Below are 24,698 nucleotides of genomic sequence, written 5' to 3' on the forward strand. Positions count from 1 at the left end.
AGCTTGTAGACCGTCTGTATGTGAAAGTCTCTCTACCTCCATCCTTTCCCGAAAGCTGTGCCTCCCATCAAATCAGTATCACAAAAGGATGATGGACGGAGTGCTGAAACTTTTCAAACAGTCACCCCCAATCACAAATCTGTGTTTAATCCATCGTTCTTTTGCTCACCATGCCACCCCAGTTTGTACTGCATTCCAACCATCATCTGTTCTTTTTGCTTCCATCAAATTAAGGCACAGGTTATGACTGAATGGCGACCTTTAGAATTCACTCATACATATATACAAAATTTTGGGACACTTAATAAAACATCACATTATCAGCGACCCAGTTCTCTTCTCTCAGCAGATGGAGTGCCTACTTTCCAGAGTGGTGCTACCTGATTCTAGCTTTCCAAGTTCGACTAGGTTGCTCATTCTGTATTTATTTTAGCAAATCTGCCTTCGTTGTGGACATCATGCTTCAGTTAAGGAGTCAACAGTCTGATTTCATGACAGCCTTGTCTGAGGTGCTACTTGAGAATGTCCTGGCACCAAAAGTATGATACCAGAGGTGTTTATTCAAGAAGAAGTGTGTTGCTTTTGACAGTATAACACCAGATGAGACATTTGATCGCCCACTGTGCTGTGAGCATGGCATCCTTTTTGCTTGCCTGAATAGCACAATCATGTTTTTTGTTTCTTGGTTTGCTTCATCTTTATTGGAGAAGCACTAAGAGACTTTCTATGGAAGGTCCAAGCTCAGGCTGTTTGCCAGATCACTGTCCTCTTTGTTACCAAGCACCCCCAGGCCATTATGAGTGAAGAAGTATGTTTGATATCCTTGGTGGGACCACTAAAGCATGCTTAAGTCTCTCACTCTGTTCAACTTGAATGAGTTTCATGACAGCAGCTGGATACGTACTTTCGCTTTTGGGCAGAGTCCAAGGGATCTTGTACATAAGGATAAGGGATCATGAGTGAGCCTGTAAAGTTTGAAAGCGGAAAAAACATTTTTTTTAAAGTAATTGCTTTTCAGATGTATAATTCTCAATTTCTAATAGCTATGCATTGTAACCAAATACTTGTGGATACATTTTATATTGGATCACACACCACTTCACTGCCTCCATTTGAATTTTGGCCTCACTGGTTGGCAATTGTGGGACCTGGCCCTTTTTGCAGGGTCATCCCAACCTTTTTGCCTCCTTCCTACTGTTTGTTCTGACAAGTTTTGTAGTTTTAGGACTCTGGGCACTTTACCGCTGCTGTCCAGTGCTAAAGTGCAAGTGCTCTGTCTAAACTGTATTGGTGATTGGTTTATCCATGATTGGCATATTTGATTTACTAGTAAGTCCCTAGGAAAGTGCTCTATGTGTGCCCAGGGCCCGTAAATCAAATGCTACTTGTGGGCCTGCAGCACTGATTGCGCCACCGACATGAGCAGCCCTGCAAACATATCTCAGGCCTGCCATTGTAGCGTCTGTGTGGGCAGTTTGGAACTGCCAGTTTGACCTGGCAAGTGTACTCACTTGCCATGCCCAAACCTTCCCCTTGAGTACATGTAAGTCACCCCTAAATAAGACCCAAAGCAGCCTCATGGGCAGGGTGCAATGTATTTAAAAGGTAGGACATGTACTGGTGTGTTTTACATGTCCTGGTAGTGAAATACTGCTAAATTTGTTTTTCACTATTGCAAGGCCTATCTCTCCCATAGGATAACATGGAGATTGCCTTGAAATATATTTTAAGTGCAGTTTCCATTGGGAGCTTGGGGTCTCTGAACTTACAATTTAAAAATACATCATTTGGTAAGGTTGGTTTTTAGATTGTAAGTTTGGAAATGCCATTTTTAGAAAGTGGGCATTTTCTTGCTTAACCATTCTGTGCCTTTGCCTGGCTGTGGAATACACATCTGGGTCAGGGTGACAGTTGGGATGTTTGTGAATTTACTCTAGACAATCACACAAAGGGAGCTGAGGTGTGCCCTGCATATCCTGATAGGTCTTCCTGGGCTAGAGTGGTGGGAGGAGCTGACATTTGCACCTGAATAGGGCTGTGCCTGTCCTCACACAAAGCGTTCTCTAACCCCGTAGAGTGTGTCTTGGGCCAGGAGAGGGAGAGGCAGGGCCTTGTGCACTATAAAGACTTTCCTTTGAGGTTTGCCTACTTCCAAGCCAAAAATGAGTATAAGTATTGGACTGCTGATCCCACAACTTCAGAACACTTCTGGACTGAGGACATTCTGCCAGGAAGATGAGCTGGATGCTGTAGGAGGAACTGCCACTCTGCCTGTTGCTTTGCTGTGCCGGTCTGCTGCTTATTCCTTTTGCCCTGGGAGTGAAAGAACTGGACTTGGCTTTCTACATCCTGCTTATCAAGGTTCTCTAAGGGCTTGAACTGAGCTTGGCTTCTGTTGTGAAGTCTCAGGGACATCAAAGACTTCATCTGCCAGTGCCTAGGCTCTTCTTCTGAGAGTCCTAACTTGCCAAGTACCTGGGCCTTTGGCAGTGGAAGCTGGTGAGCTGAAGTAAAATCCACGCACTAAGACCATTGCGACAGAAAAAACAACGCAGCATCTGCACAGCGGTTGAAAAATCGATGCAACGCCTGTCTCACAGCCGCAAGATCGACACATCGCCTGCTTCAGCGCGGATCTATCGTAGCTGTGTGTTTGGACTTTCCATGCATCATCCCTGAGCATAATTTTTTTCATCGATGTTGCACCACAATAAGAAATCGAGGCATAGCCAGCCCATTAGTAAAATAATCCATGCATTGATTGTCTGGTGGGAAAAGAATCAATTCATCGCAAACCCGGCAGAAAAAGAATCCACACATCACCCATCCAGCGGGGAAATAATGGAAGCATCGTTTGCTTTTCGGACACAACACCTCCTTTGCGGCCCGCATCATCTTTGTTTTTGACACATCCAAGGTACTGTGTGTTATAAGGATACAGCCACTGTTTTTTCAGGATGAAGACCCTTTTAAACCTTTAAAAAGTGATAACTTTATTTGTGTATGTTCGACTTTTGTTGTTTTGGTCTTGTTTTACTTAGATAAATATGGGCTATTTTTCTAAACTGGTTTTTGAGTCCTTTTGTGTTTTTTTTACTGTGTGTGTGTAGAAATACTTTACACATTGGCTCTGAGATAAGCCTGGCTGCTTGTGCCAAGCTACCAAGGGGGTGAGCAGGGGTTATTTTAGGTGTGTGACTCCTTTACCCTGACTTAAGTGAGGGTCCCTACTTGAATGGGGTGTAAACGGACTGCCAACTAGAGATCCCATTTCTAACAGCCACACTACCGTAGATGAACGAGCAAAGCTAGGAACCTCTCGGTTGCCTACTCAGCAGTAGTAGTCAGATAGTATGGTTAGTAGGAGGTGGATTACTCTGTGCTTAATACTCTTTACTAACCAGTTAAAGCCTAAAACTGTGTACCAAAGTCCTCTCTTTTGCAACAGTAACTATCTGGGACTCTGCTGCACAAATAGTTTATTTACATCGGTTGTACACACCTGGATAGATACAGGACACATCAAATTAGTTTGTAGGTTATATGTATACACCTACAGAATACACCACCCATGCTGTTTCCCATCCACACAGTGCCCATGCAGCACATTACTCAAGTTTTATGCTACCCTAACGAGTGGCACTAGGTAGTGTGCTGCCCAGGCTCTGCTCCATCCTGGCTATGTGCCACCCAAACTGTGCAATCATGATCTATTTGCTACCTTGAGCAGTGTGCCAATCAAGTTGTGTGCCCCAAGTTCTGTGCAAGAAGCTTTAGGCAATTGGATCTCGGACCCGCTGAGTATTCTGGCTCTAGAGAATTGTTCCCCATCAGCAGTGCCCCCTCGCGGAAAGTGTGCACCCTGATCACTTTCCCCCTGAAGATGCATATTGCTCTTAGCTGTCTGTAGTCTAAACCACAACATCCATATGGTAAACCATGCAGTAGGCAGCCCATAGTTTTGTTCATCGTCCTGCGCTTGGTGCCAGGAAAGCTGCTTAATAATTCACTAAGTCTCCCCGTGGTGTTGCAAGTCATGCTTTTAATAATCGCACTCATTAATTTTTCAACACTTATATCCATATTTTCTTTCCACCTGTTTGCTAAATTCAGATGAGCAATGTGCCTCCACCCACCCACACCCATTTTCTATGAGTTCCCTTGAGATCCCGAATCACCACATCTCTTTTTATCTTTGCAGGCTAGTCTCCTCCGTGCAAGCAATCTTGGCCTCCACCGCTGGCTATGTGGTGGCCTCAACGTGCAAAGACGTTATCGAGGACCGGTGAGTGTGAAGCCAGACAACTGGCAGCCCTACTTTGACACCAATGTACTTATGAGCGTGTCAGCCCCTAGGGCTGAAGGAAGTAACATTCAGGGCTATGGCTCATTCCTACATTTTTAAATGACACATACAGAGTAAAGAAAACAGTACATACAGTATAAAATACAAGTTAAGTGTTCGTGTTACATTACTAATGTATTTGAAAAGAAGAGAAAATGCGGGAAATGGCACTGGGTTGTGTCCTGGAGGAAGCGATCCTTTGAAGCTCACTCATAATGTATGCTTTGAGTTTACAGTTGAGAGGTAGGAATGGAACCCAAAAAGAGGTCACGCTCTTCTCTTTTCCTCATCCTCTGTTGGCAGTGAGCAGTGATCGGCCTGGTTTCCCCTTAATTTTCTGAACAAGTCGAGACACCCTTCTCAGTCGATTAGGGTTAGAGTCAGAGTCGCCACCAAGGTCTGTGGATATGGTCTGTCCACAGCACAGTCAAGGCCTCGTGCAGCTTCCAAATTACCAGCTCCCTTTTATAATGATTCTGATGCATTTCTGAAAGAATCTGTCTAACCAAAGCACACGTCCATCCTCTCTTTCCATAAAGCCGTAGCATATGACTTTTAATACAGGGTGTCAGAGTGACTGCTGTGAGAACAGTCAACAGTGAGAAGGGCCTCTCACCTTTCAGCTCTGGAAGTTAAAAACAAGTCTGTGACCCCCATTCAGTGGTGAGGAAAGGAAGAGGGAAGCCTGCCATGTACCACATTCAAGCACAGCCACACAATTAATGCATCCCTGTGTCCATATTCCTTCACACACTTGGTGTGAGTCCTTGTGCTGGGTTATCATCCTCTTACACTGACATTAAAATGAGTTGCATCACCGAGGAAGGGCACCATACCACTAAGGGATGGGGGAGGGGGAGATCAGTGGGTCTGGATGGATGTTAGATCAGTCTAGTGGGTCCATTGTTGAGCAGTTGCAGTAATGTTTTATTCAACTTGCACCATTAAAATCTGTATCCAGTTCCTAGTAAAATATAAATTGTTAAATTCCAAATCCTTAACACAGTCCTTTGCAGAAATGGATCCCACTATCATTCTACATAGACAGTCAGCCAAACTATGATGGGAGGGCTCAACACCAAAGAACAATGGTGGGGAAATGAAAATCACAGCTGCAGCGAGAGTGTGCTTCAGTGTCTACATTCCAAGAGTATGTAAATGAGGAAGGGGCGCTTTATCCTCATGACCTTGCCCCTGACATACATCACGGTGGACAGAGGGGATTCTGATTAACCACCAGATTTGTAGGAGCAGTGCAAGGACGGACCGGCAGATCTTTATATACCATGACGATGTTTATGAGTGTATTTTGGGCTCCTTATGTGTGTCTGTTGAGGGGTTCATGCAACAGACTCTTCTTTGATGAGTGATAGCCTGTTGGGGGCTAGGGAAGAGACTCAGAAGCATTCCTTTTAATATATTTTTAAAGGGTGAGTCAGCCCCACTAGAACGTGAACTTTAACTACCAGTTGATCAAGAAGAGAAAAGAGAATCAAAAAGCCCAAATGGTCAGCGGCCACTGCCCTGAATTACTGGCATACTAGGAATTATATTGCCTAAGTGCTCCTATATTATTTAGGTAAATTGGATTATCTTGAGTCCTTGCAAACTTCCACTCTGGCTATAATGAAATTTGTCTGAGATGCAGGGAGATAAGTTCTTGGCTGGGCATTGGCATGCTGGTTTAGTATGGATCAAGCTGGAAGAAGATCACAGATTACAGAAATCTTCCAGAATAAAACGTATAAAATATTGGTGACGCTCATCAAGGAAGGGAAAAGTCTGAGTGCAAGGGAAAGAAATTTGTTAAATCGTGTTTTATAAAAAGTAATCTGGCCTGCTAATTCAATACTGTTGACAGATATTGTTGGGGTTCAATGCTGAAAATTAACGATGCTTGAACTTAGTGAGCAGAGAGAGGGCTGAAGTGTGTCTTTTTGTTGATCATCTCAGAATCAATGAAACATTTCTCCGTCACATGCAAGACTTTTTTTTTCAGGGTCTGATATATACACGATTGATCAGAGATAAATGCCAGTAATGCTGTTGTCATTTCATTTTGCTGTAGCAGTCAGAGATTTGTTGCTGCCGTTGCCCATAACTTCCCGCCAACATACACCCCTAAATTGGAAACGGACGTGATCCTTTGCCATACATAACAGAAGGAAGTATTACGCACTCTGTTTTCAACAACATGTGGCTGACAGCAGTTTCCAGAAGTACTGCAGTGGTGCCACTATGCTGTTACAGTACCTGATCCCAGAAAGATCTTTAAAGGATTTCAAATGTATGACATTGGGTTGAGAGGCCACATATCTTAGCACTAGGCAGTAGTAGGCAAGCCTTGGCCTGAAAAATTACTCAAAGAAAGTTGAGGAATTTATTCCCAAATGCGGTTGGTGGAAATACACTGTATGGGCTCAGATACTTTGCTGACCCTTCTTAGTTTTTTTTCAGGTAAGTGCATCCCAGCTGAGTAAGAGGAATCTCTGATTAGGGTGATTCATCTGCTTCCTCTCAGATCCTTGGCCATCCATAACGAAACCATTTTCTTTATTGTCCACATTGACTCACAGGTCTTTCAGATCATAACTTTAGACTTCTGATGATTCATTGTTTACGATGTGTATCTTGCACTAAGCTATCAAGGCATCTAGATTTTGCCAGAGGGTATTGACTGTTTGTCAAAAGAAATGAATTATTGGCACAAGGAAGTATATGTATTTTATGGACTTTAATCGTGCGAACATCAAGATGAAGACGTACGTGTGCATGTCAGTTACGTAAACAGGGTGGTCATGGAGCAGAACACATGGCAGTGAGATATCCTGGTGGGGTGTGTTAATAGCAAAGAAATACGTGTCTGATATTTTCAAAAGATGGAACAGAATGAAGACCTTATTTTTGAAGCCTCCTTGGGATGGATTGAAAATATTCTCATCATTCATCCGATCCTAAAGTTAGTGACGTAGTTGTCTAGTGCAGTTTTTTTAATCAGCATCTGGCAAATTTATGTGACCTGTGGTTTCGGGTTAAGAAAGTGGCTATTTCTTATAGAGGATGTTTTTGCAAACAATCTCTTAAAGATTGTTGAGAGCACCATGACTCACCTTAGGACAAGGAGACAGCTACCCATGCAGAGTAACAATACTAGAAGCACTGACTGAGGTACTGATTCATTACAATACCAATTCAGCAAATTTGCAGGTTTGGCTAAACAGCAGTGGGAAACCAAATTGTGAATCTTTGCAGAAAACCCCAAATATATGCTCAGTGCCCCAGTGACTCCTGTTCTCTATGACTGCCCGCTGTTATGTGTACAGAAATGCGAAGGAGGAACTGAAGAATTGTGCATGAGGATACTGATATCCAGACATCAGCTCACCAAAAGACTGCTGAGAGATGCTGGTGTGGAGAGATGTATGAAGAGATGAAGATGCTGACATCAGAACTCCCAAATGGTAGCTGACAAAGGATGTGTAGGAGGACAACAAAGACACTCCACATTTCACCTGTCTTCGGCTTCTTTTCCAAACAGTCAGCAATCCTGAAGATAAATACAATGAGTGCCATTTATTGCCCTTCGGTATAAAAAGTGGGGTACTGGAGAGTAGCATATAGCTCACTAGGGTTGTTGCAGTATATTACACTCTTCAGACACAGTGTGGTCATGGGTAGATGCTTCCTTCCCCAGCTCAGAGCAATCTCACGTTTAGCTGGGAGCAGGACTATGGCAACAAAATGTCTTACAGATTTATGGACATCTTCCACATAGCCCAACAGAGCAATGAGAGGAGAGGGTCGGAGCGTACTCCCTATCATTAATGAAAAGCATTTAAATACATCTCCCCAATAATGCACAATGTTGCTACAAGTCCATGCCAGGTTATGGAAATCTGCCGCCAAGGTATTACATTTTGGGCAGTGGGATCATTACGCGCTAGTGTAGCAGGGGTGGTATAGGCCCTGCGCAGGAACCTATAGTGAATGAGTTTATGTCTGTGATGAATAGATGCCAATTGCTTTTACGCATAGCAATAGTCCCATACTTTGTCAGACAGGGGTTGCCCTAAGTCATTTTCCAGTATACCTCTAAGTTGCGAGTCATATGTCAGCAATATGTCCATGCAAACATGATAAAATCTGAAGGTGAGTCTAGCACTCGTAGTGTTGGTAATGCAAAGTGTAAGTGGTGTAAACTCTTCTGGAGCCATTGGGTAGGGTGGGAGCAGGACACCCTGGGTGCTCTGTAAGCATCTAGGTATAAAGTGGTCCATACAGGATGCACTGGCAAAATGGTTGTCTTCCATAAGGGAGAACACATGCCCATCCGGAACCAAGTCCCCGAACGTGCAGAGTTCAGAAGTAGCTAATATACGTTGGACAAGGCATTCCTGTTTTAGTTTAGGGCACAACTAAAGAAATTGAGGCAGCACCACCAGTTTAATAATAGCAATACGGCCTGCCATGGAAGGAGGGAGGTGAATCCAGCGGTCCACCTGTGATGTCAGTTTTTCCACTGCAGGGCCATGGTTCAGTCGCACGACTTGCTCTTTGTCATGGTGTAAATAAATGCCAACATAACGCACCTGGTTTCTGCACCACGTCAGGGGAAAGTTGCACCCCACAGGGGCTGCCACTTCTGTTAGCGGGAGCAGTTCTGACTTTACCCAGTTGCTATGTAGGCCCAAGAATTCCCCGTACCAGGTTATTTCCTGTTGGACCGGTGCCAGGTTATCAGTATGATGTCGTACGAACAGTAAGATATCGTCTACATATAGAGATATTAATAATGGCCCGGTGGTGATTGTAATCCCATGTGGATATGCCTCTCATGCAGGTGGCACACAAGAGAATCCAGCATTATAATAGAAAGCAATGGGGACAATGGACAACCTGTCTCGTCCCTCTATTATTAACGAAGGAGGGGGACAATGTGCTATTGGCTGAAATATGTGAGGTCGGTTTAGAGTATAAACGCATAATCATTGTGGTAAAACCTTGCAGATGCCCCAATTTACGAAGTGTATAGTGTGGAGAATTGAATGCCTTTTTTACATTCAAAAGGGCCACTGCAGAGGGCGTGGTTCGCGGAAATCATATTTAGTACAACAAAAACTGTGAAAAGAATTAAGGGTGTAGAGCGATGTAGGACAAAGCCAGATTGGGTAGGGGATATAATTTGGACAATCAACAGGTAGAGGTGTGTGGCCACTAATGTCACTAGTATCTTATTATCGAAATTAAGTAAGGATAGGGGCCTGTTAGAGCTACATAGGTGGGACCCTTCCCTGGTTTATGAAGGAGGGTGATTACTGTCTCTCACAGGGTGGGCAGGAGTGCACCAGCCTTAAGTGCTTCTGACATGTGCTTATAGGTCTTGTGGAAGGCCCCAGAGTAAACATCAAGGCCGGGGGGCCTTTAAGCCATCCAAGGCATCTATGGCCATGATTATTTCTTCAGTGGTGAAAGGTTCACTAAGGAAGTGTTGTTGGGCTGTAGACAACCACACCATGGCCACTTCAGCAAGGTATTGCACCATTCCAGGGAGTTCCTCATCATGGCACAAAGAGTAAAGGTGCTTGAAGAAACTGAGTAGATCAGCCTGTATGTCCACTGTGTCAGTAGCATGGGAACCATCCACCTGACTCCGCTCTGTTATATAGGAGGCGGCCTTGGGAAGACACAACAGGCTGGCTAAGGTGCAGCCCAGTCTCACGCCATCTCCATACCGGTGGGCCCATGCATATTTCCCCAGGTATTTTGCCTCAGCCCCTGCTAGTTCGCAGAATGTATCCATTGAAGTGGCACGTTTATGCAGTTGGAAGCTAGTGGATTGCTGTTGTGTTACCTCATTTAAGTTTGCCAGTTGAGCCTTAACACGGACAAGACTGCTTCATAAGTCATGCAATATACCTTAGTGTTTAGCAATGTAGACTCCCCCAGCTTTAAATGCTTCTCATAACGTTGCCTTTTGCCAAAGCCGTGTTTAGTTCAAAATATTCTGTGATTGCGGCACAGTTGGGTGCGGAACGGATCATCATGCAATGCCAGGGTCAGGAAACGCCATTGATGCCTCATTCCTCCCTTGATGGCGATATGGAGTGTTATCTGAAGCCGGGAGGGGTCAGAGAGAGTTTGTGGGAAGTTTAGGACGGAGGCAAGCCATGGGGCAGTGGCAATGAAAATCAGCCAATAATCGATGTGTGTCCAATTTTTGTGGAGTGCGGAGTGAAACGTATGTTTCAATCACCAAGGGCCAGTAAGCATGTAGTTGTCCCATATATCTCAGTGCACTCATAGGAAGCGGGGTTTGCCAACAGGGGTCGCTGCAGTGGTGCCTATTGTGGGGCCCAGTAACATGTTAAAGTCGCCAACTCAATATGATATGATCGGCGTCAAAGCGATCTATATGGGATTGGAGGGACTGAAAGAATTCTGGGTATCTGTATTCAGAGCATAAATATTGGCAAGCAGAATTTGCCATCCAGCCAATGTGCCAGCGACCAAAACATACCCTGCCCTCTTTGTCCACATAGGTATCATGGGGTTGAAATGGGAGGCTTTTATAAATTAGTATGCAGACCCCCACTGGAGTATGTACTATAATTCGAGAAGTATCTGTGTGGACTCCATGTGGCTGCGAAAGTGTGTGTGTGGAGCTCGGGAAGAGGTGCAGCTACTGTAAAAAAAACTACCTGCACTCCTTGCCTGGCCAAATATTGCAGCGCTTGTTTGCCCTCACGGGGGTTGTTGGGGTCGCTGATGTTCCAGGATTGGATGACAGTATCTGCAGTGGACTTCTTATTGTGCCTTGTGTGTGCCATTTATACACATATGTCATCCGCACTAATAAGGGGCATAGAGTGATCTGGTTACAATAAAAGAGGTGAAATAAACAAAAATGAACAACTCAACTAACTTCTTTCTCCTCCCTGCTCACACACCTGGCAGCAACGAGCCCAGTGAATCCCCATAAACCCACATAACAAAAGCAAAACATTCAAAGATGTCAGTGCGATGTCAACCTCAGGAGTGTGGCAACACCACGGCAGAATGCCCCTAGTCCAGGAGGGAATGATTACAGACCAACTGGGGATGGGTCACATGATGCAGATGTGAGGTCGATGGCACCGCCATTACGACTAGCAAAAAACAGAGGGGTACAATGGCAGGCCTGGGTGGAGAGCATGTGTTGCAAATAGAGGTAATTCGACATGGGGGTAACTCAGTCCAGTGGAAACAGTCCTATACTTGCAGCAACCTGGGAATCAGGCTTGGAGTGTTCAGGAGTAGTGTGCCTAGAGGAGACGCGCTCCTTATTGTGTTGCTTACAGAAGGCCAGTGCTTCTGCCTGGGTGTCAAAAAGGTGGGCCTTACCATCAACATCTACTCTCAGTCTGTCCGCGTAAAGCATTCCATAGTGGAGACCTAGTTTACGGAGTGCAGCCTTCACTTCTGAAAATGTGTGTCTAGCATCTTGGACGGCAGTGGTGAAGTGGGCGTAGCTCTCGCAACAGCCTTAGTGGTGGATCGCGGTCCCTAAAATTAAAAAGCTGCGTGATGATCGGATGAGCTGGTGCTCAAGGCGCAGGACAGGGGCCGAGAGAATGGTGAGCACTCTCTGCCACGAAAGTGGTTGTGAAGTTCTCACACCCCAGCAGCTCCAAGAAAAACTGTTCTACAAAGAGTTCCATGCGGCCAGTGTTCGTGGTCTCCACAATACCCAGGATGCATAGATTATTACGACTTCCCCTAACTTCCATGTCTCCTTTTTTGATGGCAATCATTATTTGTTTGGAATCCAACTTTCCTAAGCGTTTTTCCCTGCTAGCCACACCGTCCTCCAGTGCAGACATACCCTCCTCTGCCCCCTCCAGCCGCGTATGGTGTCTATCAAGTTGCTACCCCCTGCGGTCCAAGCGGGTTGTAAGGGTGTCAAAACAGACATCAATTGCCCGGAAGCCAGCCCGAAGTTCATCCATGATGGCATCCACTACCATTAATTGTTTGTGTGTGGGTCCACCGCCAGCACCGTTTTCCATTCATGGTGGGATATCAGGAGTATCAGTAGGTTTGTTCCTTTCAAATGACAGTTTGCACTCCCTTTGGTTGCCGTGCACCATGGCAATAGTCGAGGCAGGTTGGGTGTGCCTAGGGAAGTATGAAGTGTAGTTATGTTTCCCAGTTGGAAAACTGATCTCCAGCACCAGAGGGTAGGATCAATTGGAGAAGAATGTCACAGGGCGCGGGCTTTGCTAGTACTCAGCAAATTTCCAGGGAGAGAAACCAAAACCTGAATCAGAGGCCAGGCTGTGCGGGGGCAGTCACTTCCAAGCCAATGTGAGAAAAAGAACATGTGTCTCTCAAGCAGTCCGTCACAATGTAAGTGCTTAACTCAGCTGTTCAAGTGCAAAAGTCAAGTGGCAGGCTCACGGTCCCAGGTATAATGCCTCTGCAAGTTCTTGCTGCGGAGCTGTGGGTAGATCAACATGGCTGGGATCATCAGAAAAGGCTCTCTGATTGCAATCGGCAAGTGTTCAATATACAGCACTGAGACTGGTGCAGGAGCTAGGACCACGTCACTGTTGCAGTCCAAGATGCTAGACGCAAATTTTCAGAAGCGAAGGCTGCACTCCGTAAACTAGGTCTCTGCCATGGAATGCTCTACCCGGCCAGACTGAGAGTAGATGTTAATGGTAAGGCCTGCTTTTTTATACAACTCCCACACAGGGCTCCCCCCTGGAATTCCACCCTACCGTCCTGCAGCGTTTCTTCCATTGTAGCTGCTGATCGCCTCTCCGATCAAAAGCAGGAGTGAGGCCCTGCGGAGGCCCCGTCCATGATGCCTTGAGGTTCCAGAGCAGCGGGGGCAGAGCGCTGGGGTCTGTCGCAGCAGCCCCCCTCTCGCGGTTGTTCAGCTGGGCATGGAGACCTGTGTGGGTCCTGGGGGAGAAAGAGAATGGTCTGCTTCATTCGGGCTGCACCACGCAGCCTCTCAGCCACGCACCGCAGGCTCACCCGCGGTCGCTGTCCGTGCTGAGCCGTCGTGGGCAAGAGGAACCACACGGCCCACAAAGAGACGGTGTAGCTCCAACCCTCTCGGGCCGCAGTAGTATTCGCACGGCCACGTGGACACCTCGGTGATATTTAGCAACCCATCCGAATGATTGTTTGGGCCAAGTCTGCCCGAACTTCAGCAGCGCACAGCCATGTTGGTTGCAGGCGTGGCCACACCCTCCTTTTCGAGAATTATTAACAGTGTGTGTTTGTGTCAGACGCCTGTTACATGAAGGAAGGAGTGTTAACACACATCATATTTAGAGACCTTTTGGCCTCAGGCATGCTTAACACTTTTAAGTTAATAGTTATTGCCGTTAGAAGGTTCTTTTAAATCAAATTTGGTGTGTGTCTCTGGGTATTTCTGTGTATAACAGTCCAATAAAAGGACCTTGCTATTTTGTATGTTTACACCATCTGCAAGACGTACCTAGGGTCTGAGCATCCTAACAACCCATGATCCTGTTGCATTCACTCAGTAGACTAAGAGGTTGCATCAGGGATCACTGTGTCATTTGCAAATAATTAGATAGGAGCTTTCCAACCTGCAAGGGGACGTCAGCTAAAACATTTGTCAATTAGATGACTGCATTATTGATAGGAAAATTAAATATTGTGGTGCCATCACACATTCATGTCTAACGCACTGTTTGATGGAGAGAGAAGCAGCCTGCTTCTGTAAAGGCGATTTGTGCATAGTTATTTTTATGCAAAGCTTTGATAGTATCTTTCTAGGGTTTTGTCAGCTGGTTCCTTAGATTTCTTATGCTCATGTTCCAGGTCCTGCATCCTTGTTGTTATGGTACACATTGAAGCTCATGTTGGCTGCAATGTCGATCGGCTTCATTTCGGAGTGATTATGTGCCAACTTTCAAGAGACTGTAATGAATATGTTCGGATTGGCACTTGGTTGCAGAAAGTGTGTGATTTGTGACAAAGGAGTTTTGATACTTTATTCAGTGTTTTTAAGGGGCAAAGGTCTCCTCTCCTGGTCGTGGTTAGGCACAGGAGGTTGGATACTGGTGACCTATGTTGTGGTCAACGAGTCACCTGATCACAGTTTGGGAGTGGATTATATGTTGAAATCACTGGGCTTGTGATGAAGCCGAGGTTCATTGTACCGATCCTTGATTATGTAACTTTTGGATGAATCCTCATACACACCTTCGGGCCTTGCTGGTTTATCCTATTCACATAAGACCTGAAGATACCCAACTGGGGTATTTCTTTGTGATAAGGATTTGCCAAATAAGGCAAAATTTGTAACATCCAAGTTTCCTTTAGATGTGGTGAAATGTTTTTTGTTAGCATGGTGGGAGGTGCGTGTGTGTATGACATGGGTACTTGCAAACATTTTCCCATGAGCAAAAATGTTTGGTCTGTGATCTGACTGAGAGCGCATTGGTGGTGGTCGGGTGGGGGGTGGCAGGGAGTTGGCGGTAAGTCGAATGTAGGGGAAGCAAAGTATATACATCTGGTGGCTGTGTTGCACAATGTAAAACCAGAAAACCTGGGATTAATCCCAACTTCCTCACTTTGCCAAATTGTGTGATCCTAGACAAGTGTTTTATTTCACTTTCCCTTCTTTTTCTTCCTTATCACACATGAGGACCTCAAAATATATGAATTAAGGATTTGCATTCTACAAAACCTTCCCCTGTGTTTGATTTAAAAAACTATAATGTTGCTCATGTATAATAGGAACCCAGTTCAACCAAAGAGTGCCCATAACAACTGACTTGTGTCTGGGTTCATTATTGTCATTGCTGTCCTGGTGGGGAGGGAGGAAGACAATGATTCAAAATTATGCTTAAATACTATCACTTTAAAAAAAACTTCACAATGCACTGAGATCATCTGATGTACTAAGGTGAAATTGTTGTGCATGTTAACGAAATACACTTTGAATTTCGAAAAGACTATCATATTTTTTACCTTTTGATGCAAGATGTCTTTAAAAATGGAGGTGTTCCTAAAGTTAAGAGGAGCAGGGCTCCTTAGTTACTGTCTTTTTAAAACTTCAATTAACCTTTAAACAAATGCTTGCCCGTTTATGTTATTGCTGAGTCAAGAAAAACAGTAGCCCAGTGCTGCTGTTGTTCAGGGGGCCACATTTAAATGTCAGGAGGGCCACGTGCGGCCCCCGGGAAATACTTTTAATATCACTGGTATATGAGAAGGAGAGAGAGATTGATGTCAAATGGTTTATTGTTACTAACTGTTTGAGTAATACCTGGTATATGACTGTGAACTGTTATCAGGTGAGTGAAAGACAAGCCTCTCAGTGTTCCCTGCATACGTTTTTAATTCTTACAAACCCATACTTTTCAAACTAGCCGAAATTCACCAATGCGCTCCACATGAAGGAACCCATTGTCAGCTACACAGTAGCTTTGGGTTTCGTTTCAAAGACGTAAAAAAAAGGTAGATCACAGAGTTACATGTAGTAACACGTAACCCACAGGAGTGACACACACAAATAAAAGGTCACCATCAACCACAGATACATGTGACTCTATGGAGAGAGTACCCATCAGAACACGATATTCCATCTTCCACGGGAGAATGTGTTAATTTAATATAAATTATATCTGTCAGTGGTTGGTGAACTTGAATACATAATACTTCTCCTTTTTCACTGTGTATTGTTGTCGCTACAACTCAAACTAAGTGCAGGGATCCATGACCTGCAACCCGAGGAGAAGGCAATGTGGACCATGCTCGACCACACACTGCTAGCGGACTGCCTAGAACAGTGCTACTTTAAAGAATCTGGTCCTTTGTTGCTGCTCCAAAGCTGCCAGAACGGCTCCAAATGCCAGCAAAAGGAATACTGTTAGCCTGTCTGCACCCAGTGAATTACTGAAAGGAAAGTAACAAGTTGTTTGGTTTACGTTTATTGCATGGTTTCTTAAAAATATTTAAAAAGAAGTTGAAAATCAAACAAGCCATTTACCATTATTGAAGTTACAGAAAGCAAAATCATTTTAGTCAAGCAGAGAGGAAGACAATGTCATTGGAATTTAAAAGCAAGAAACGTTAAAAACCAAACTGCAGAGAATGAAGTTGGTCGGACTACTAGGTCCGATGTATCAATTTACCCAAGGGATGCCTGTCTCTGAACAAGGGCAGTTGATCTCCAAGCGGTTGGATTTTTTGGTGCACACTCAGACCAAAGAACCGTTTATAGAAATACTGACTGCACAGCCCAAGCAACTGATAGCCAGAGATTTGTTAGAACCTGATCCCAGATTACTAGCCTGAAACCACCAGCTGCTGATGCGATCCCACCTGTTCAGCCCACCACTGGAGTTGTATCCAGGGCTGGTCCCACAGCAACTGCAGACCCTCCAGTCACATCTTTAAAACTGCTGACCCTGTAGCTCCCGCCTTCAAACATCTACAGACAGACATAGAGAAAACTGTGATCTTTCAACTGCTGACCTACCGAGAGTTCAAGAGTCACCATTTCTCCAGTCCAAATGGCTCATGAAGAAAATCAGAAAGGGTGTCAGCAAGGTGAGTAAAAAGAACAGTATGAAGATCAAGACATATGAAGCCTCATTAAACAAATTCAGTAAGCGGTCAAGGCAGCTAAGGCCACGACAAAATCACCCTCTCAAACAATGGTGAGCAGGAACTCAGAAGCAGCACATGCCATGCTTCGTTTCAACATTATTTACTCTGTTATGAATGAATATCCTTGATTGGCTTACGAAGTTTGAGCTACTTTGCAGCGTGAAACAAAATTAAGATGCAGTGACAACTGTGTCAGTGAGCCAAGAGCTTGTGCAAATGGAATAACACCATGATCAAGCTGAACATGAGTGAGTAGAAAATGTACAAATTAATAAGTTGTCTGGAGGCATAAGGGGAGACTAGTACTGTAATTAAGGCTTTTAGGAATGCTGCTAAGAGAGAGCCAGGCCCTCATCATGATTTCGGCAGGCTATTTCCACCTATTTATGGGCGGAAGTCCATCTCCTGAAGAGGCGGCTGCATTGTGGGCACTGCCACAGCAACAATACTCCGCACTCCGTATTATGAGCCGTAATACGGCTTGGGGGAGTCTTGCTGGCGTGGTGGTGCTGGCGGTGCAAGACCGTCAGGACCCATCCCCTCCGGGATGACCTCCTCGACAGAGAAGGTAAGTGATCGTCCGAAAGTTGGGAAGAGGAGTGTTGGGTACATGTTTTGCAGGTGTGTGCGTGTATGTGTGCAAATGTGGGTGCTTGTGTGCAAGTCTGCGAGTGAGTGGGGATGCATGTGTGCAATTGTGCGTATGCGGAGGGGGGAGTGTGTGAATGTATGAGTGCGTGGAGGGGGTGGGGGTGTTTATGATTGTGGAATGGGGGTTGGTTGTGGATGCGTGTGTGCATGTGTTTGTGTGAGTGAATGTAGAGAGTGGGTGAGTGTATGAATGCGGTGCAGGGGGAGGGGGGAGGAAGGTGTGAATGTTAGCAGGGGTGCGAATGTATGAGGGGGTGTGTATGTCAGTGTGAGTGTGGGTGTATGGATGGATGTGTACTGTTGCTGTTGGGGGGCGGTTGAACGTGTGTGGAGGGGTTGGGGGTTTGTAAGTGTGTGGATGGGAGGGGGGTGCATGGAGGTGTGTGCATGTGTGTGCCGATGACAGGAATGGGGATTCCTGTCGCTGGGTGCGTTACCGCCAGGGTTTTCGTGGCGGGTGACCGCCATGAAAAGCCTGGCGGTCTGCAGCATTGTAATCCAGCTGGCAGGCTGAGGCCTGCCGTTGGGTTGGAGGTGCTCACCGCGGGCCACGTCGGTGCACCCCACACCAGAGGGCCAGGCGGCGTTTTGGAGGTTTCGCTTCTGCCAAACACCACAACTTGTGATGTGGCGGTCTTTACTGCTTGGTCTGCAGTGGTAAGACTGCCACCGCTGGCCTCGTAATGAGGGCTCCAGTGTCTTGGGAAATCTCTGTGAATGGGTTGGCTGGTCAAAAGGAACAAGGTGCAGGCATTACAGGGAATGAAGAGCATCGCTTGGGTGCTAGTTTCCCAGAAGTGTGTCAGCATCTTGCGGAATCACAGGCACACATGTACAGCGCATTCATACCTGATTGGGTCTATAAGTGTAAGCCACTTAATTGAATAAGAGCAGGTGTGAGTGTTCCTTGTGCAGGCACTTATAACTGATAGAGAAGGACAACCATAAATTGGATTTGGGAGGTTATTCGTGATGAGGGTCGCCTGGATGTAGAAACAACAGATCCTAACGTAAGTGCTGTTTTAATGGATCTCATAGGGGCCATTGAAGAGGAGCTCAGGAATAACTTCAAGAAGTCCTGGTATATACATGAGAAAATGAGGCACTAAGCCTGATCCTGAGGTCATGCTAAGTCTAAAGGAAGAAGGCAGTCCATGTGAGAAGATGACTTGTGGAACTCAGAGGCTGAGTCTTTACCATGAAGTCATGTGCAGACATCAGAGGCCTTTGTCCCTACCAGAATCAGACCCTTGAAGTGGATAAGTTGTTTTGGGAGAAAGGGTTTCTTAAAGATGAATCTGTGAACCCCAGCCAGATTTTACTTGGAGGGTTCCTGAGCCTCATAGTGTTGCAGTTATTGCCACCATGTGAGTAGTAGAGTAATGTACTACTCATTCGGAGTATAAGTAGTAGGGAACTCTACTACTAGAGTACCCTACTAGGGGCATCTAGTGATTCCACATCAGCCTTAAGGGGAATCAGGAGTGTGCAACTTGGACTACACGGCCCATAGGTAGTGAAACCGGGTGCTGGCCCCTTACCAGAGAAGACAACATCCCATGTGCAGCACCCTGTCAGACAGGAGTGAGCATATCATCCTCCTGTGTGGGACAGCTGGACCACCTGCCACCACTGTTGTCAGTGTGAGCTTCAGTGCAATTCAAGAGGCCTGATAGACGCTGGCCGTACAGAAGAGGAGATAGCCTCTTTCACGAGGAGGGCAAAGCACTGACTTTTCCAAGGCTGCTGCCATTGTCAGGGATAGTCACATAATGGAATATTAGCACAAATCTGCTCCATCCTTCTATTGCTGAAACATGTGTAGGTAAAGGAAAAGATATGACCCCTCAGCTTCCCTTGCATCTGAAGGAAAGTTCTCTTGAAGGTTGTAGCCATAGGAAACAGGATTTCGATGAAAGGGTTGTGGGTCTCACAGCAATGAGTACTCATACAAGACATGTTTTTCCAGTCTGGGCTTTTCTGAGGAGCCTGTCAATGAGCTTTTAATTTCTACTCTAATATACGATTGAGTGGACACCCTAGGTTGTCCGCCTGTTCCTCATCACGTGGATTGAATAGTTCATGGAGACACCACCTTGAACATTCATAACACAATGAGTGGACAGTGATCCTTATGACTATTGTGTTGTATTATAGGAAGTTAAACCTCAGTACTGATGTACTGAGTTTTACCTTTTTCACACTGCTTGCCCCTCCTTCCTCTGTTAAGTGCTTGTGTGCAGTGAGTTAAGACAGTAAACAATACATATTTGAGACTTCCCAAGCTGGGGGTGTTGATTATTGTTGTAAGAGTAACAGAGTCAACAAAAGGTCAGAAGGGAATGATTCCCTTTTCAGATAGGATGGGTCTAGATGTAGACGCAGTCTCGTTTGTTCACTCAGACACCATATCACTGTAATGGTTGATGCAAATGAAATGTGGAAAAACAAAAGCTACTGTTATTTCCTATCCCATTGTAGGGTCTCCATTTTTAAGAAGAGAACAAGACATCAGTATCCTACAGGAACATGGACAGAGTTTCTTAAAAGTTTGCACAGTTAGAAAATTGAGCTTTACCGAGGGTAGACATGCTGTTATAATTGAATCAATATGGGAAGGGCATGCTTGAGGTGGAAGGCTTAAAACGTAACTGTACAGCACTAAAAGCACTGATCTGGAAGGAAACAGGCCTGAACTTGTCAGAGGTCTCAAATTCATGGTCAGATAAAATTATCTTAGCAAGTCAGCATCTACAGGTAGAAGAGCTTTGGCAAAAGACCTTACTGCAGAAAACCATTTAAGCAACTATTAAATAAATGAATCAAGTGGCTATCGTGGAGCAAGGATAAAGACAAGTTTAGACTACGATCCCATAAAAGGATGACTATTAACATGTAGAAGGCTCCAGTAGCACAGCCATACCTGGCAGAAATATTTTTTTTTAATCTCTGAAAATAAAGGTGCTGCATGCCACATTTGATGCAGTTCCAAAATGGCTCAAATCCGCAAACAGCGGGAGATGTAGGCTATGTGCATATCACTGGGAAGGCTTCTTACACTTTATAGGCATATGCCCGCACTGTTACCCTGGCAGAACTGTACCTCAAAAACATTTCATTTTTATCTCCAATAGCATTAGATCTTACCGACAAGGTATCCTATTTTGTCTCAAAGAGTTGACACCCTGGCATGGCATGCGTGGTAAAATTCTTTTTAAAAGCAGATCACCTTTTAAAGCATGCGCCAAACAACTGTGAAAGCTGATCAAGCTATATTGTCAGCGCCGTTTACAAGATCAGCCTAAATGCAGAACTTTAAGGACAGCATGGAGCTGGAAGGGGCAGTTTTTGCTATTGTCCTCGTGATGATGTACACAACATAATTTAAGTGGGAGACCAATAACCTATTTTGGTATGAGTGCTTTTAAATCTATGAGAATTATAAAACCCAGTTGGATGTTTTTGTTTTGTTTTTAGATGATGATGCTTTTATGTTCGTTACTTATTGAAATTATTTTTATTAATTATGCAATGAAGTATTAAACTTCAAATGGTACAACATTTTCCTTGAACCTTTTTAATTTAATGATTAACTTGTTAAACAACCCAAGGCAGATTTTTCCAATAAAATTCACGACATTGTGCTTCAACATATAAATCCCTCAGCCTTGAAACACTTCAAAAAACTGTTCAGCGTGGTTCACTCATTTCCTTGTGTCTCCTTATGCATTGCTATTATACACAATCCTGTGTTTCTTTCATTTCGGTAGGCATTGCTATGTGCTCAAAATTAATCAATGCTCGTCTATTTGCAGTTCACTCATTCCCTTTTATTGAATCACCAGGCGCCCCATTTAAACAAAAAACATTAGATCAGTTAATTGCATATTTAATTGGTGAGCACCTATTTTTATTATGTATCATGGCAGGCACTGCTACATTAAACTAAGCCTTCACTGTTAAAATAACTGAACTCCCTGGTGCAAAGAAGAGCAATCTGTGAAACGCACTGTCCTGCAAACTATAAAGAGCAAAATCTTTGCATGTACTACGCACATCTGGAAAGGAACCATTTCCACCCTGTGTGTCCCGGCAGTGTTACACAAGGGGCATTTTTGTCTCGGGACCTCTTGACGTTTTTTTTGCCTCAGGCCTGCATAAGCCAATACCAAGAGGAAGCCCATTCTGGTGTAGGTGTGCGTGCGTGCGAAAAAGTGGAAAGCCTATCTACCCCCCGACCTCCCTTTTCAGAATTGTGCTAGTGAGAGACACAAATCCATATTCACTTTAGCAAGAATCTACGTCCTCAAGGAAGACCTCTTGGACCATGGTGTTGGCCTCTTGACCGGACGTCTGCCTGCTTTGCTCCAATATCCGTGCTTCTGTTGTTGTGACAAGCCTACCAGCCCACTCAGACCTGCTGAGAGAGGGCATCAGCGACCTCAGTGCCCTTTAGGAATTTGTTACCCTGCCTCAACCTGCAACCTGGAGATGATGACAGCCGTGCCAGTCACTGGGTCTGCCGACGTCCTCGTCAGCACATCAAGCCGCCTGGGTACCACTGAGATGCCTTTTGTGGTGTCATTCCGTGACCCCAAGCTTTCGTGCTCTGCTTCCCGCCGAGCACTGTGATCACACGAAGGCTGCAACGTTGCATTGAGGAGTTCAAAGTTGCATCCTTTCACACCGCCACTTCCTCCTCGGCTTGCTAGCTCCTCCATCAGGAGTGTGATCTACGAGGCACTGTAAAGAATAACAGGTGCTGGAAGCACCGACACACTTGGGCAACCAGCGATCTTTCCTGCAACACGCTAAAGGGGCATCCCCCACCTTCACTATGAGGCCAAGAGAGATCACTATATCCATCACTCAGGGCATCTCACGGATAAGGCATTGTCAGGAAGGGGGTCTGCAAGATGAGGAAGTCAGCACATACACATCCACTTTTCGATCCTGACGGAACCCTGCAGCACAAGGTCAGATGTGGAAGCGGCTCTGCCAAAACAATCCCAACTGGACTAATGCTGTCTAAAAGCAAGTTGGGGGTTACAAACATAATATCTTGGAATATATTTCAGGGGCAAGCAAAAGTATGCAAGACCCCAATTTGGAATCCAATCTGAATGACTTCGACATCATCTGCCTACAGGAATCCTGGAAAGTAGCCGAAAATCTGTTAGCTGGATTTGAAGAATTCTGAAGCCCGGCTGCAAGACCTAAGCCCAAAGGGCACCCAGAAGGCAGCCTCTCAACCTACATAACCACATGCAAATCTTTCAACTGCAAGATCATAGACCTGAAATCAGCTCACATGTTAGCTATCATTATTGAAAATTGGTTGCTGGAACAAATACCCATATCCATCATAATAATAAATATTTACATCAACCCTAATATGACACGTAATCAGCACCTGCTAGACACAACTGAAAAAGAGTTGCTATCCCCAAAAATGGCATTCAGAAACACCCCCTGGATCATCACATGGGATTTCAACCTAAACATGGCCAACCATGGTAAAAGAAGCTGCAGAGAAGGCGCTCTGGATCAGCGTCTTGGTATCCCACCAAAAGAATCATCTTTTAGGGACAAGGACAAATGTGACCACCCCCTTGTTAGAATCCTAGAGGCACTAGGCCTAAAGGCCTTAAATGGGAGAGTCCCTAAAGACATCCCAATGAACTCGAGTCACACCTCCAAGAAGTCCGCTTCTACCCTAGACTACACTTTTGTTACAACAGACATCTTCAAGTACTTCCAAGATTTCAGCATAGAGGTGAGATGCAAAAGCGACCGCCACCCACAAACAATGAAAATAGCGAACAATAATGTTCTTGCGGCTCCACTACAGAGGATAGGCGAACAAGACCCAGGAAGCCACCTACATCGCATAAGATGGTCCAACAAATGTATGGAGAAATACAAAGAATGGAATGCCAACATAAGATCTGATCAAACGGAGCAGGTGGACATATTTTCAAAATGGGAGGCCGTGTTAACATCTCTAAGAAACCAGCTAGAGCCTAATCAACCACCCAAGGTCGGCCCTCTGCAGAGCAGAAAATGATGGTTCACGCAGACATTAAGTCAACAAAGGCAACAGCTTAACAAAAACGCCAGACTCCTAAAGAAACAACCACCAGGTAACAGCTACCAGTGCACCTCTCATGAATTAAGAAAGGAAAACAAGAAGGCAATATGGGGAGCAAAGCAGGCACACATAGATCAGGAATGGATCAGAATTGTGGAAGCCACCAAAGAAAAGAACAGACGGCCGCTGTGGTCCATTGTCAATCAACTGGAGCACAGGACAACAGGGATCCAAAGTAACGCAGGTCCAGAGAGAAAGTGGATTGAACACATCTCTAACCTCTATGGCAGCCCTAACACAGAGAAACCATTTCCTACCCCAAGCTGCGAGTCCAAGCCATTATCCTTCGAAGTACAAAACATTGAGGAACAACTACGATGCTGCAGACAGAGTGGGGCTCCCAGGCCAAACAGACTCCCGACAGGAATACTAAAACAAGACCCTGCCCTCTGGGCAAGCCTCCTCTGCAATCTGTTCAATGTCAGCAGCACGGAAAACAAAATTTCGGAATCCTGGAAAGGGGCAATTTTTCACCCAATCTACAAGAAGGGTCCCTACGGGAACCAAGACAGCTATAGACTAATATCACTGCTTGATATTGATGCAAAAATATTTGCGGGTCTCCTGCTTGAGGAACTCAAAGAATGGGCTAGCAAACTCAATCCAATACCTCTAAATCAAACCAGCTTCCGGCCCTCTGCGAGCACTTCTGACAACCTGATAACTCTAGCCATGTTAGCTGAAAAATATACAGACAAAAAAATGTCCCTATACACCTGCTTCGTGGACCTGTCCAAAGCCTTTGCCTCAGTGGACCGGAACAAGTTGTGGAGGAAAATAGCAAACCTCAAAATCCCACCAGAACTGCTAAAAGGAATACAGCTTCTGTACTCAGAAAACTGGGCAAGGGAGAAAGTAGGAAATAATGGAAGAGTTTCTGCCAGAATCCAGATAGATAGAGGTGTCAAGCGG

The 24,698-nt window shown here is 45.1% G+C and overlaps 1 protein-coding gene across 1 annotated transcript in view; it reads left to right on the forward strand.

Moving 5' to 3' along the window:
• The window catches only part of TLCD3B (TLC domain containing 3B), a 74,967-nt gene that overhangs the window by 6,258 nt on the left and 44,011 nt on the right, over positions 1 to 24,698 (forward strand). Inside the window, exon 2 of the mRNA XM_069244079.1 lies at positions 4,202 to 4,285. Within this exon, the coding sequence (XP_069100180.1) occupies positions 4,202 to 4,285 (84 nt within the window). The remainder of the gene's footprint in view (positions 1 to 4,201; positions 4,286 to 24,698) is intronic.

The sequence above is a fragment of the Pleurodeles waltl genome, chromosome 7 (genome assembly GCF_031143425.1).
Source record: "Pleurodeles waltl isolate 20211129_DDA chromosome 7, aPleWal1.hap1.20221129, whole genome shotgun sequence".
Lineage (NCBI taxonomy): Eukaryota > Metazoa > Chordata > Amphibia > Caudata > Salamandridae > Pleurodeles > Pleurodeles waltl.